Source organism: Centruroides sculpturatus, unplaced genomic scaffold (genome assembly GCF_000671375.1).
Source record: "Centruroides sculpturatus isolate CEXI.00-Female unplaced genomic scaffold, Cexi_2.0 scaffold10, whole genome shotgun sequence".
NCBI lineage: Eukaryota > Metazoa > Arthropoda > Arachnida > Scorpiones > Buthidae > Centruroides > Centruroides sculpturatus.
In genome coordinates, this window is record NW_019384396.1 from 150949 (window position 1) to 165076 (window position 14128).

Below are 14128 nucleotides of genomic sequence, written 5' to 3' on the forward strand. Positions count from 1 at the left end.
TTATTTAAAAATTATTTGGTGGTTTATTTGTCTGTATTTATTGTAAGTATAATAGATTCTCACAGAACGTTTGTACTGTCAAATTATCTCGACACTAAATAAAACTGGCAGATTACACATCTCATGAAGTGTATATGAAATTTAAGATCGATTATAAAAAGTCTTAACGAAACAAAACTGTTCATTAACCACTATATAGTATAGTATATAATGATATTACCGTTGACTTTTCGAATTTATTTAAAATTTTCTAATTAGGGTGAATTCTCTGGCTTCACATATGTGAGTGGAGAGTCGGCACCTGGAATGTATGACCCATTTAGATCATACATTCAAAAAATACTCTTGAAACATTAATTGTAAATAAATTTTAACATTTACTGATTTCTTGTGTATATATAAATGCAATGTCACACATCTGAGTTCATTTTGACACGTGCTTCATTACTTATACACTCACTGGCCAAAGAATTAGAAGCCCCATGCATATTAAGTAAAAAACGAATACAAAAACGAAATTCGTATATATAATAATATTTTTAGACTGTACCTTGAATAACAGGATATTTAAAAATGAATTGAAAACAGTTAATTTCCAATAATAATTTAAAAATATATAAGAATTTCGTTTAATAAGAATAATATCGAAAAATTTAATAATTAAACGGAATATATTAAACTTATTGTTAAAATAAAATTAATTAAGATTTGTGATCAGAAAATTAATTTAATTAAAATTTGTGATTAAGATTTCTCTTAAAAAATTAATTTTGTGATCAGTATGTGTCAAACCACTACTACTCTCGTAGTAGTAGTGGTTTGACACATACTACTCTTGTATTTGTAGTACTACTCTTGTATTTGTGAGAACTCACGGTGTAGAGATAGCATCTTTCCCCACTTCCTAACACCCGATGTGAGATCAGGTTCGGAAAATCCGCTCACGAAGTCTGAGGTGGCAAAAATGATGACAGAGAAATCGTTAAATTTCCGATTTCACGTCAGTTCTTGACACCAGTAAGAATTTAACGCGTCTTAACTCGCGATTAAATGTATTTATACATATACGTTCGAATGTGCAGGGTGATGAGTCGGCATTAAATAAATTAAGTTCGAAACCAGATTAAAACAAAAAAAAAACGATTTATTGATTAACTAGCAGATAATCCCGGCATTGCTCGAGCAAAAAGTAACGATGACGAAGATTAAGATTATTGCATTATAGCCAATTTTACCCGTTTTTACAGAATGCAAGAATTAGGTTTCCGTTTAAAGCCTAAGTAGAAAAGTTTTACATGGGTCTAAAAATATGTTCGATTTTTCGCAAAAACGCAGAAACCCGCATCTAACCTTCTGTTAGTCGCATGGGTCTGACAGACCCGACGCGATTTTCAGTCAAAATTTTTTACTATTAAATATTTTTTGAAAAATTTGAAAAAATTAATATTCCTCAAACTTTTTAATTAGATTAACATGCTGTTAAAATTTTTTGCATAGCAACGCTCATTTTTTAGAAAAAAAATGCTTTACGAGTCGCATGGGTATGACAGACCCATGCGACTCACGGAGGGGGTAAAAAAACGTCAATTAATTTGTCGCCGTTGCCGATAGCGAGTGTCGCAATAACTTTATCGCGCTGAAGTTGTCGCGCGGTGTCTATTATACTTTATAATATCGTTATTTATTTATATATTTATATTTTTGTTTTTTTTGTTATAATATTGTTTTCAAAATTAATGTCTAATTAACTTTTAATCATTTTAATTATTATTCTATTTTTATCATATAATTTTTATATATTACTTATGATGATTCTTCGTATATTAGACGATGCAAGTTGGCATTTTTTTACATTTACTAACCAATGGGAAACTTGTGAAAACAGTCTAGCTATAAATTGCCGGGAAATATCTCCCCCCTTTCGGCAATGATCTTGGAAATCAAATGTAAACAATCGCTGTAAATTCGCTTGTTTTATTCGCGTTTTGAGCTATAAATTGTTAATTAAATATTGTTTCACAATGTATATACGAGTAAGCATGTTCTCAAAACTGTCTAGCAATAAATATTCCCGGGAAACTCCAACTCTCTATAGTAAGTCTATGGAAGATGTTATTGCTGTTAATTGGCTTTAAAATTTTTGTTTCTACGCCTATTACACTGTAATTGGTAATTTATATTATGACTGATTTAAGTTCAACGAATGAGAGGTTTCTTCAGAACCATCTGGTCTGGATTTTCCCGCGAAGAACCAATCAACGTGATTAAAGTCAGAATGTAAGCAAACCTTACAAATAGCTATCTTCTTCATTTTAGAGCCGTAATTCTGGTAATTTTACTCCTGAATGTTCCTGACAAAACAAACATTTGTTTAAATAACGTCAATTAAAATGAAAAGTAGCGAAATTAGAGCTGAAAACGATGAAAATGGCGATTAACTAACTTTTATTTACATTCTGACATTGATTTAAGTGAAAGGCTAATTCTTATCGCAGTCAATTTCCCACAAGACAATTCTGAGAAGATGCTTACTCGATCAAACGAAATAAAAGAACTATATGTTAGCTAATTAGCCCCTAAACATTATGAGAGCTAATTAGATATAAAGTGAAAAATTACAACTATGCGACAATCATATCGCATAGCTATCATTATTGTAAAATCAAATAATCTAAATTAATCTGATAAAAATACTTTAAATTGTTATCTGCAATTATTATCTATTTATTTTCCATCGCTAAACAACAAAACAAAACTAAAACAAGAACGTAAACTACATTTTAAGTAATTATAAATGAAATCGCTGCGTTTAATCGCGTTACGACTTTGTTGTCGCGCAATACGCAACGCGCGACAGAAAAAAACAAAAATAAATTATGACAATACAAATTGTGAAAATTACAAAATTTTTGATAATTGCATTTTTATAACATTCAGGTATTGACATGGATGTATTTTTTAAGTATTATTTTGTAAAAATTTTATATTATGAAGAAAACAAATTTCAGAATCGAGAGCATGTCGTAAATTGCCGAATTTTTGATGGTCCACCCATTATTTTTTCGATCGCTTCTTTTCATGCACAGAAAACATTTATAACTAAACTATAAGCAAATAATTTTGATGGATTCTATAATATTTTGAACGATGTCAATTTTTGAAAATAGGTGATCGAGTTAAGCCTAACACACGACTATATCAGATAAAAAATTAAAAATAAAATTTATGTCTAAAAATCATACAAAACTATCTATTAAATTATAAAGACAACATTCTTATGAGTAAAATGAAGTAAAATCTTTGTCAATTAGTCGATTTACAACTCAGAAAAGAAGTGTTGAAAATAGAGTCATAAAACAATTAACGTTTATTGACTTTCGCGGTAGGGGGTAACGCGGGGTCGGTTGACAAATTTTCTCGCAGTAGTGCAAAAGTTCTACTCACTTCGCTTGAAAGTGTCATATTTCTTCCCCACTTACAAACAAACCCGATGGCAATCGGTGAAACAGGAGATAAATTACAGCGAGTTGAAATTTGATATGTTTATTTTTTTGCGTTTTTCGTATCGAATTACATAAAAATAAATATTAATAAATTCATTTTGTCAATACGCAAGTAATTTATATCACTAGATAGAAAACAAAGCGCAGAATCCAACTAAGAAACTGTAGTTTCTTTACGCGATAGATAAAATTGAATTATTTCATATTAAAAACACTGGGTCTGTAAGACCCATGCGACTCAAGTAAGGGCCCCATTCCTAGCGACTTACGGAGGGCTAAAATACCGTGTTTCCCCGAAAATAAGACATCCGCAGAAAATAAGACCTAGCACAGGTTTTGCTGAATTGCGAAATATAAGACCTCCCCCTGAAAGTAAGACCTAGCGAAATTTTTTTTTAGTCATAACGGTCATCGACAGATGGTTGAAAGTGGCCGTTGGCTTTTTAAAAGTACAGCCACTGATTGGTCAGCAGACAATTACGCCACACGGCATGATTTGCATAAGACTATGGCTTGGGAATCACAGATTTGCATAACGTTACGGCTAGTGATGGCTAATTGGTCGTCCGGGAATCACGCCATATGACATTTGCATAGTGCTACGGTTCAGTAAGCACTAATTGGTCATCGAATCGGATGTTGACGCTATAAAAAGGCGACAGTTCGACATACCGGATATACGTCACTCTCGTCTAAGTTCCACTTGGGAATTTTTTTGTTCAATAAAAAATGTGAATTCTTCTTCCTGGATAAAATAAGACATTCCCTGAAAATAAGACCTAGCGCATTTTTCAGAACAAAAATTAATATAAGACACTGTCTTATTTTCGGGGAAACACGGTAGTACAATAGAAGCCGAGTTTTTCAGGGTAAGCCTTAATCTTCTCCCTCTCGCCCGTGGGTGGAATTTCGAAAACCCTTTCTTACCCTAACTGTGAACCAAATTTCAACTTTCAACTCCTAACTGTTTGGGCTGTGCGCTTATTATTATTATTATCATCGTCATCAAACCATCTCGATTATATATGTAGATAAGCAAAATAATTACACCTATATCTGTATAATGGTTAAGAAACAGAGTGTACAGAACTTTTGTGCATAATACTATACTTCTATAATATAATTCTTTGCTCATTGACTTATTAGTGGAGTTTCGAGAGGACTGGAAATCTTGGAGACTAGAGCAACACAAGGCAAAACTTAGAAAAAAGCAGAGAAGGACTGTCATGAGAGAGAACTTGAAAAGACCTCAAAGAGAGCCTTTACAGAACTTATGAAATCCTGGAATAATGAGATGTTTACTCTTTTTATCCTCGCATCTCCTTCAATCGAGAGTCAATACGACACCCCACGCGATGAGATGTGAAGGACGAGATACGCCCACAAGATAGATCATAAACCTGTGAGATAAGATCATTTCCCTTGGTGAAGTCAATTATCTTGACACACAGAAGAAAGTCGTCTTTTCTGCTTTTACCATCTTCGAAAGTGAAAGAAATTTTAATGACTTTTTCTAACTAAATAATTTCTAAAACCGGTAAATAATTAAAGTAAATTCTAAAGAATTCTTTTTTAAATGTGGGTAAAATAGGTCAGATGATCTTCAGGTTCTTAATATTATTTAAACCTTACTTTTATCTGAATGTTATTTTTATCCCATTTCTACGGAATTCTTACGATTTGCGTTACAATAAAATTTTTCACTTTAATATTATTTTACATTTTTTTTCTTCTGTGAATATAAAATAATTTTTTTTCTTTCTTGCAGGAAACAAAAATCAAACACTCAGAACTTTTCTTGGAGGAATGTACCAAATATGCAAAGAAATATCCAGAAATCGTAGCGAACGTTACGCTTGTCGAGCATATTATGAAAAAATTTAAAAGTACGAAACTCCTCTCGGCTCATCACGTGGAAGTAGATTACGTAAAGATGTTCACAAATATGTTTAAAAACGATCGAGTTGCAATAATCGCATCAAAACGTTTCGAAGTAGCTTTTTCCAAGGCATTCGAATCGAAGTACGTAACATCCGAAGACATACTTTTCACCATGAATTACGGACTTCCTGTGAGAAAAGGATTTCCACATAAGAAAAAATTGGATCGGACGTAAGTGGAGAATTTAGTAATCATTATTCTCATGACTTCTTTCGAATTATTTATATTTAATTATCACGTTTTTAGCTGTCGAAGACTAACCGAAAGTGGAATCATGCGTATATCAGATTCCCAGCGTATAACTTCTGATGAAGTTACAAAGCCACTTTCTATGGAACACATGTATGGGGCATTCGCGATTCTATTGATTGGAAATAGTCTAGCGTTTGGGTGTTTTCTTGCGGAAGTAATACTGGGCAAACTGTTCAAATTCAGAATGTAATATTAATGGTTTACGTTGTTTCTTACTATTTGTTGCTTAAAACGTAAAGATCTTAAGATTTCATTAACGTAGAATTAGAAAATTTCCGATAGTTGCAAATATTAGTATACCTTTTTGAATTCTGCATGTCCATAGAATATGAGTATAATTAGGGATAATTTCTTTTCTTGGAGATTAACAAAGCAATGTAATTTTTATGTTGTGGGTAAACCAATCATTTTGCTATCGGTTTACATTTGTGTTCTAACAAAATAATAGTCTATAATTAATATATATTTATGTATAATTCATATCACTTCGGTATATTGCGCAAAAAAATAAACTGATACTTCTGGTCTATATCAGATGTCATAGGATTTCGCATGGTTTTGCATTCATGTTTATTCTTGTTTATTTTATACTGTAAAATAAAATAATGGGAAAAACGGAAATCCGAGCGATTTTCTTGTATGAATTCAACATGGGACATAATGCAGTAGAAACTACATACTGTATCAACCAAGCATTTTCCTCCGGGATAATTAGAAAATATACAGTACAGCTCAACATTGGTTCCAAATATTTCGTTATGAAGAAGAAAACTTTGAAGATCAGGAAGGTCATTAACGTCTTTCAACGATTGATGACGACAAATTAAGAGCCATTGCTGAAGCAAAATTCTTCAAAATGTTTCTACAGTTTGCAAAAGAACTAAACGTTAACCATTCAACAGTATTTAGACATTTGCATCAAATAGGAAAATCAAAAAAGCTCGACTAATGGGTGCCACGTGAGCTGAACGAATATTAAAAAAATTCGCCGTTAATAAAACTGTTCTATGCTTCTTTTATCAACAAAATCGATCCTCTTTCTGATTGCATTGTGACATTTGACGAGAAATGGATTCTCTGTGACAACTGATGGATACAGTGGTTGAGCCGACATGAACCACCAAAGAACTTCACCAAATTAAAGCTGAACCAATAGAAGCTTATAGTCGCCTCGGTGGTCGTCGAGTGAAATTGTCCACTACGATTTCTTGAATCATTGCAAAAATATCAGAGCAGAGAAGTATTGTCAAGAAATCGAAAACATGCCCCAAAACATGAAATGTTTACGTTCGACATTGATATAATCAAAAACGAGTAATTTTTTCCATGACTATGCCCAACCACTTCTCACAGATGACTCTGCAGAAATTGAATGAACTAGGCTATGAAACTGTAGAGCACCCAGCATACTCACCACACCTTTCTCTAGCTTATTAGGCCTATCACTTTTCAAGCACGATGACAATTTCCTGCAGAACAAGGTTTTCAACAATCAAGCAGCAGCCCAAAACATCTTTAATTTAAAAATTTATTAGTTTCAAGACTTTCGAATTTTATGCTACTGAATAAATAGACTAGTTTCTTGTTGTCAAAATATGTGTGGATCTAATCTAATGATTCTTATCTCAATAAACTTTATTGTAAGCTGATACATACTGTTTTAAAGTTAATGGTTGAAAATCGCAATTATTTTTTCACCGACATGAATATTATAAACAATCGTATCAATTAGAAAAACGGGCAACAATATACAATGCGTTATTAATTATATGTTATTGCATAAGTATTCATTTTAATGGAATGGTGTATTTCCGATAAACAGTTGACACATTGAAAATACTATCAACTCGTTATCAGCGAAAAATGCTTGTGTTTTATTGTCTGGTTTTCGTGTTTCTCGCTGAAATCTTTAACTTTCTTAACTTCTCTAATGCTACAGTTAGGCATTGAAATTATATCGAAAAGTGGTAATTTTCGTGTATTGTTGTGTTTACGCTTTGTATATTACCTAATCCTGTCAAATAAAATGTAATTTCACCTAAAAAGGCGCTTGATTTTTATATATTTGTAATATATTTTAAAAATATAATTAATATTTCTGAAATGGTATACAGATTTATTACGTAATACTAAAAAAGAATGTCCAGCGATAGCCAGAAACTCAGGAAATGTTTGAGTTCTCGTTATAAGATAGGGTATGTTTCTGGTAGAGTGGCAGAGAGTAACTATGCAAAATTTAGTGCAAATCGGTGAACGGATTTGACAATTTTTGGGGATGAAATCAAAAGAAAAAGTGAGTGTCTGCGTTTGAAACCTAAAGAACCGTAACCTACAGAACTCAATTTATATAAGTAGATATTTCATAAGGTTAATCCTTACTTTTAAATAATAGTACGGTAAGATTAATAGTAAAACAACGATCGCATAAAAATACTAAGTATACAGCCCTACGTACAAAAGTCTAGTTTCATCTAAGGAAAGTAAATTCGTTCCTTAGAGATGTAATTAACGTGTGAGTATTACTATAAGAATTTTGTGCGGCCTTGACAATGGCTGCGTTGAACAGACTCAACAGTTCCGGAGCTGTTGAGCATTTTTTTTCTGCTGATATAGTAGCGCTTTTTCGGAACATATTTGGTGTTTTGACGTCACATTTGTCAGCGTGTTTTCATTAACAATCGCAACCTGAAACTGACCAATGAGGCATTTTTTTTCAACGCACATGTCACTCACCGTTCGGATTGCTACGGAACAGATACCGATTTGCACAGTTACAACTGTTGAGTCTGCTGAAAGCAAAGTATATACACAACTACTAGCAAATAGAATACTAGCAAATTTACTACATACAGTTTTTCATTCTATTTATCATTTTTGTGAGCATTTTCCCTGAAGAAGATAATTAAGATGATACACATTTTTAGTCATGATTTTGGACATTTCTACATGAATAGATTTTTTTACAAACTGTGAAGCAAATACACCGTGTTTCACTCTTCAGTTTAAGACGAACATTACTGTTTATGGAAAAGTTTTACGCACATATTTAAGTGACCAAATATAATAATTAAAAACATAATTTAAAACAAAAGGATGACATATATACAAATGTGCACAATAATTTACATATTTACTTTTGTGTATCTACATAAACAATTTTCTCCTATCCGCAATTCGAATTGTTACTCCTTAAAATTTATCTAAAAGATGCAGTCACGTTATATTACGAAACATATTGTAAACACTTCGTAAATTTATATTTTCAACGTTATTTTAGCCAGTTAACTCATACTGCCTGGAATTCTCAGTTTCCGTGTTTCCTCTTATCTCTTCGCAATGTTGAAGCCATTCACCTCTCCTGGTTTTAACAGCGAGAAAATGGAATGATCTTACATATTTGCTAACGAGTTTTTACAATTCGATGCCGAACACCATAGATAATTAGAAATCCAGTTAATTTTGAATGGAAAAAACGGATAGCCAAATTTACTGAATTTCCAAACACTCGTATACACTTCAACAACGAATCAATAACGCGACTGTCGCGATGTATCATTCTATCGTGTCCTGGCCTCGAGTTTATAGACCTTGCTTGAACAGTCTACAAAACGAGGATAATACCACGTGCGAGACAAATGCCACGGTAAAAACATCTTTTCGTATACAGTAGACCTCCTATAACACTGTTGATAATTCCGTTTTATATAAATTCCATGTTGTACGAGTCACTTAGATTTTACAAATACGTGAGCCGGCATACGTATTTGTAAAATCTAAGTGACCCGGCATACGTATTTGTAAAATCTAAGTGACCCGTAGAACATAGAATTCATACAAAACGGAATTATCTACAGTGTTATAAAGGGTCAACTGTATTTTCTTTTTTAATACGAAAATAGCATATAGCCTGTGTTAATGGAAAATAGTATATGTTTATCTGGACAAAATAAGCTTTCCGAGAGCAAAAGGATTTTAAAAATAAGTTCAGTAGATTCTGAGATTACCTCCAGAAAACAAGCAAAATAACAAAACTTTTCGCTTTATATATTTATAATTTAATTAATAATATGATCGAAATGTTATTATATTTATAATATACAATAATAATATTTCAATATCAATTTGCAAGATTTCCAATAAATAAATAAGAAATGCTCGGAAATGAGAGAATCGCATTTAATTGATAGTTTTACTAGAAAAACATGTTGATACAAAGATCAATTTTGTTCACGGAATAGTTCAAACAGTTCAAATTCACCTTTTGCAAAGAAATGATCCTTAGGCACCATGCTATTCAGTTCATTTCAATGTGATGGTTTTGGGGTATACTGTAGGCATTTCCACAAACTCAAGCCCAGTACTTTGACGTCAGTCAGTAAATTTGTGGGCGTAAATGATCGTTATTACAACTGACCAACTGATTCAATTTTCCATTTTACGGTATGCTATATATGCAATGTTGATAGATACACAATAAATAAAAGGATCAGTCATCTATCCGCATTCACCAATTGTCTGCCAAATTTCGGAAATTTAGCTTTACCTATAAATTTGACTTTGTGTGTCCATCTTAATTGTTAGATGAATAATACAATTCTATTGTTAGCACTTGTTTCGGGTCTTCGAGTTTACGTGTCTCATTACGGGGACTACATTTTTATGAAAAATCATATTTTTCCTTATAAGATATTTCACGTAATGCGCATAGAAAATACATTTTAAATGATGTAAGATCCTTAACAGATGAAAAAACTTTTTAAATTCGTAAAGCATTTGTTGAACAAACTAATCACTGAAACATTGCCAGAACAGATAATGACGCGAAGCATATTTTAAGGCAGGCGAAAATCCAATTTGACAGAGTGATTTTTCTTATAATATATGCCGCATTCTTTGTGGAAAGAGCTATTTCTTAATGATTACCCCATTTTGAGATATTAAACTAAATAGATGCCAACACACACGCGCACGGACAAAATATTTTCCGTCCTATTTTTAATTTTTGAGTTCGGAAAGTCTAAAAACGCGGAGATTCGAAAAAAACTCGGAATATCAAATTTGATATGATTCCAATTCTTTCTATTGTTATGTACACATAACGCCTGGAAAGTAAAAGTCAAACTAATGCAACTGCCTCCGGTAATATGGCTGCGCAACGTCTTCAGTTTCTCTCACGTGACCACCGCCTTGTTGTCGACTACCTGACCGACTTCGTGTGGGCCTGGCTGAATCCGCGACGGGCATGATAAAAAGGCCCTTTTGGCGTGACGTCCACGGGGGAGAGTAAAAGATTGAGAGTAAAAAAGCTACAGCCAAGTTGCTCCGAAATAGATATTGATATTTGAATTAATGTAATTTAAATTGTTGATTTTAATAACACATCGATATTAGATTTTTAATTAAACTTATTTTTAAAAATTTAATAATGAAATTAATTATAAAAACAGTTTTAAACTAAATAAGTCGAATTTTAATTTGGCGAATAAAAGAAAAAATTTATCTGGCAACACTTCAAGAACTTATCGTTATGTCGATTTCACTCGGTTAGATTCGCACGTGGGAAGATGAACACGAGTTTGATGAGTCGTGACCTGTAAATATAAACAAGAAATTCGTTTTTTACATACTTAAGCTGGAAATGAATATTTTTCATTCGGGTAAATCTTATCATTCATTTTGTTTCGTTAAAAAATATCTTGTTGTTTGAGATTAAACGTTGCATTTTTTCAAAGATATTGATGTAAATTAGTGTCGGTAAGAAATAGTTTCTGTGTAATGGTTTGTTAATTAAAGCCCTCGTGGCTAGTAAAAGTGTAATGATTTTTAAATGAACTTTGGATACTGCTTGTAATTATTACAATTTCTTTAATAAGAAAGAGCAAGTTTCTTTAACAGGTTGTTTTATTAAAGTAACTTGAAAGTAGATAAGCAACTGCAAAAATGTTTGAGACTTTGTTATTATTTTTTACTAAGCTTCAATAGAGCAACCGGTCACTACTGAAACTCCGAACGCTATAGTGACTGCTAGTAATTATAAGCTATATCCACGGTGGACGGAGTTTGGCTCGGGGCTCTTCTAAACCCTTATCGAGACTACCGTTATTGGACCCCGTCCCTAATATCTATAGGGTGTGTCGGTTATATATAAATTGTTCCGATATAGTATCGGGCTCTTGCATATTTCTGATATGTGGCCTATTTTCTTGCGAGGTTTGGCTGTTCCTGTTGTATACTCTTCCCTTGTCGAATAGATTTTAATTTTTCCACATTTTGAACGTGATCTTATGTTGACGGTCGAGTCGTTACACCAGTCTCTGATAACTTCTTTATTGTAAGATAAAAGTGAGAACTTCTTTATGATATCCAAATTAAATTGTCGTCTGTTGTTAAGCTTTGACTTACCAGACTTCAGAGATTGAAAAATGGTCTTTCTGTATCATTATTAGAAATAAATATATTAGGTATTGGCAAAATGAATGCGTTTTTATCCGTTTCTAATACCCGTAGAATTTTTTCTGTCGAAATTGTTCAAATTGGAAATTTAAGGAATTTAGATAAAAGTACGTCTTTATGATGGTCTTCGACGGATATTAAATACATTGCTTCAATTTTCTAATTACGCTGTAATTTTATTAACTCGCTTAACGTCTTAAGAACTATTTCTTAAAAATCACTTCTTTGTCAAATGCACGAAACAAATAATTTTTTCTGCTGTCATTCCTATGAAATAGGTTAAACATTTGAAGTAGTTTTCATTGTTTATAGTTGGAATTTTGTGTTATTTGTTTATTTCTTCAGAATTAAGTGTTGTTGTGAAGAAGTGTAGTGAAGAAGGTAGTGTTGTGGAGAAAGTTCCAACATAGCTAGGCATTTGGAACTAGTTATCCCTGCAGAGTACATTTATGTGTACTATACGTAACTACTTTAAATCTTTATCCCGCTTTAAAGGCTTTCGAGGTTACAATTATCAAGATTTCCTGGTATAAACATATATTTACTATTGTGGTGGCACCCTTTAGCATTGGTCAATTGTATCTTGCCATATATCGATAGTATTTGGAAAATGAAGTTTGGTTGTTTTAGAACCAACTTGTCTACTTCTCTGATTAACCTAATCTCTCTCTCAATGCGACAGAGGTTAGGCTAGAGATTGTTTTATGTCTCAATCTCTGTATACACTTCTGGGTTAAAATTTTTGGTCATGTTAAATTACTATTTAAAAATTTCTGAAAACATATAAGGTATGTTTCTGAATAAAACATATGAGAATTGGCACAAATAAACTTTTATAAATTAAATATTTTATCAATTTCCCATTTGTAATATATATAGAAACACTCAAATTTCTCTATGTTGGCGATGAGCAATTGTTCAGATGGGCCAAATCACCTATAATTAAACCTGTAGAGCCTGTTAGATGGTTATATTGCAAGTTAAATGATAATATTGTTATTGTAAGAAACAATATAATTAACATATTAAGCTTCTAAACTATAACATTTTTCCATGGTGCTTCTACAAGCTGATGAAAAATATCTGGTCTTTGGAAGTTTAGTTGACCTTTGTGTATTACGAAAAGGACCGATTTTGTTCACCGGATAACAATAATAATTGACATGGGTTATGCTCTGGGTTTGGAGAATTTCACAATTACCATATTGCTATAAGTCAGCGTGCAAAAGTTCCAAATAATTTAAAATACTTGACAGTGAATTTTTGTAATTGAAATAAAAATTATTGCACTTTGTTTTTAACTCCAAAATTCATTAGAAAACTTACATAATATGCACATTAAATTTTGCTTTAACAGCAGAATTTTATAACAAAATTTTTTCCAAAAATCTAAATCACATATTCATGACTGTATGTACCCTAAATTTGATTGAAATTTTCCCAATAGTTTTTTCTACAGTGTGCTTTGAACACCTGCTCTTTAATTATTATGATGCTGTATATCGGGTAATGTCATTCCAATAAGTTCTAAATTTTTACAAGTTTTGATACGATGACATATTTTGTCCGTCAAGAATTTTTCATTTGTTAATTATGTGTAATATTTAGAATTAAAAGTATATAATGGCTTTGTTTATACAGTTTTTTGTGTAAATATTTCAGCTCCGTCATGGATGGGCGGCTTAGAGAATTCGGTCGGCGTCGTTACATTAACTGTTGCGGTCGGATGTTTAATTGTAGTATGGTATTTTGCCAGAAGCAGGCTAAAGGCATTTTTAATAAAGGTATGTAAAATAATAATTTTGAAAAATGAAAGATGCAGAATATTTTGACAAGAAAATATAATGAATTTCCCGAATTAGTAAATAGAATTTTTTAAATAATAGTATGGTTTTGGAAATAATCTTTTTAATAAGAGTGCAGTAAAAAGCATAGTGGTATTTTTATTTCATTACGGCAGAGGTTCTTGACCTGTGTTT

General features: G+C 32.1%; 2 protein-coding genes across 3 annotated transcripts in view; both read left to right on the forward strand.

The window, feature by feature from the left end:
- The window catches only part of LOC111618396 (glutamate [NMDA] receptor subunit 1-like), a 20640-nt gene extending 14442 nt beyond the window's left edge, over window positions 1-6198 (forward strand). The window contains exons 9-10 of the mRNA XM_023359909.1: window positions 5272-5615; window positions 5691-6198. Coding sequence (XP_023215677.1) covers window positions 5272-5615; window positions 5691-5886 — 540 coding nt within the window. The 3' untranslated portion in view covers window positions 5887-6198. The remainder of the gene's footprint in view (window positions 1-5271; window positions 5616-5690) is intronic.
- A 5016-nt stretch (window positions 6199-11214) lies between these two features.
- LOC111618399 (S-adenosyl-L-methionine-dependent tRNA 4-demethylwyosine synthase-like) overlaps window positions 11215-14128 on the forward strand; it is a 50245-nt gene continuing 47331 nt past the window's right edge. For both annotated transcript variants that reach the window (XM_023359920.1, XM_023359919.1), the window contains exons 1-2: window positions 11215-11353; window positions 13812-13933. In XM_023359920.1, the coding sequence (XP_023215688.1) occupies window positions 11335-11353; window positions 13812-13933 (141 nt within the window). In that variant the 5' untranslated portion in view covers window positions 11215-11334. The remainder of the gene's footprint in view (window positions 11354-13811; window positions 13934-14128) is intronic.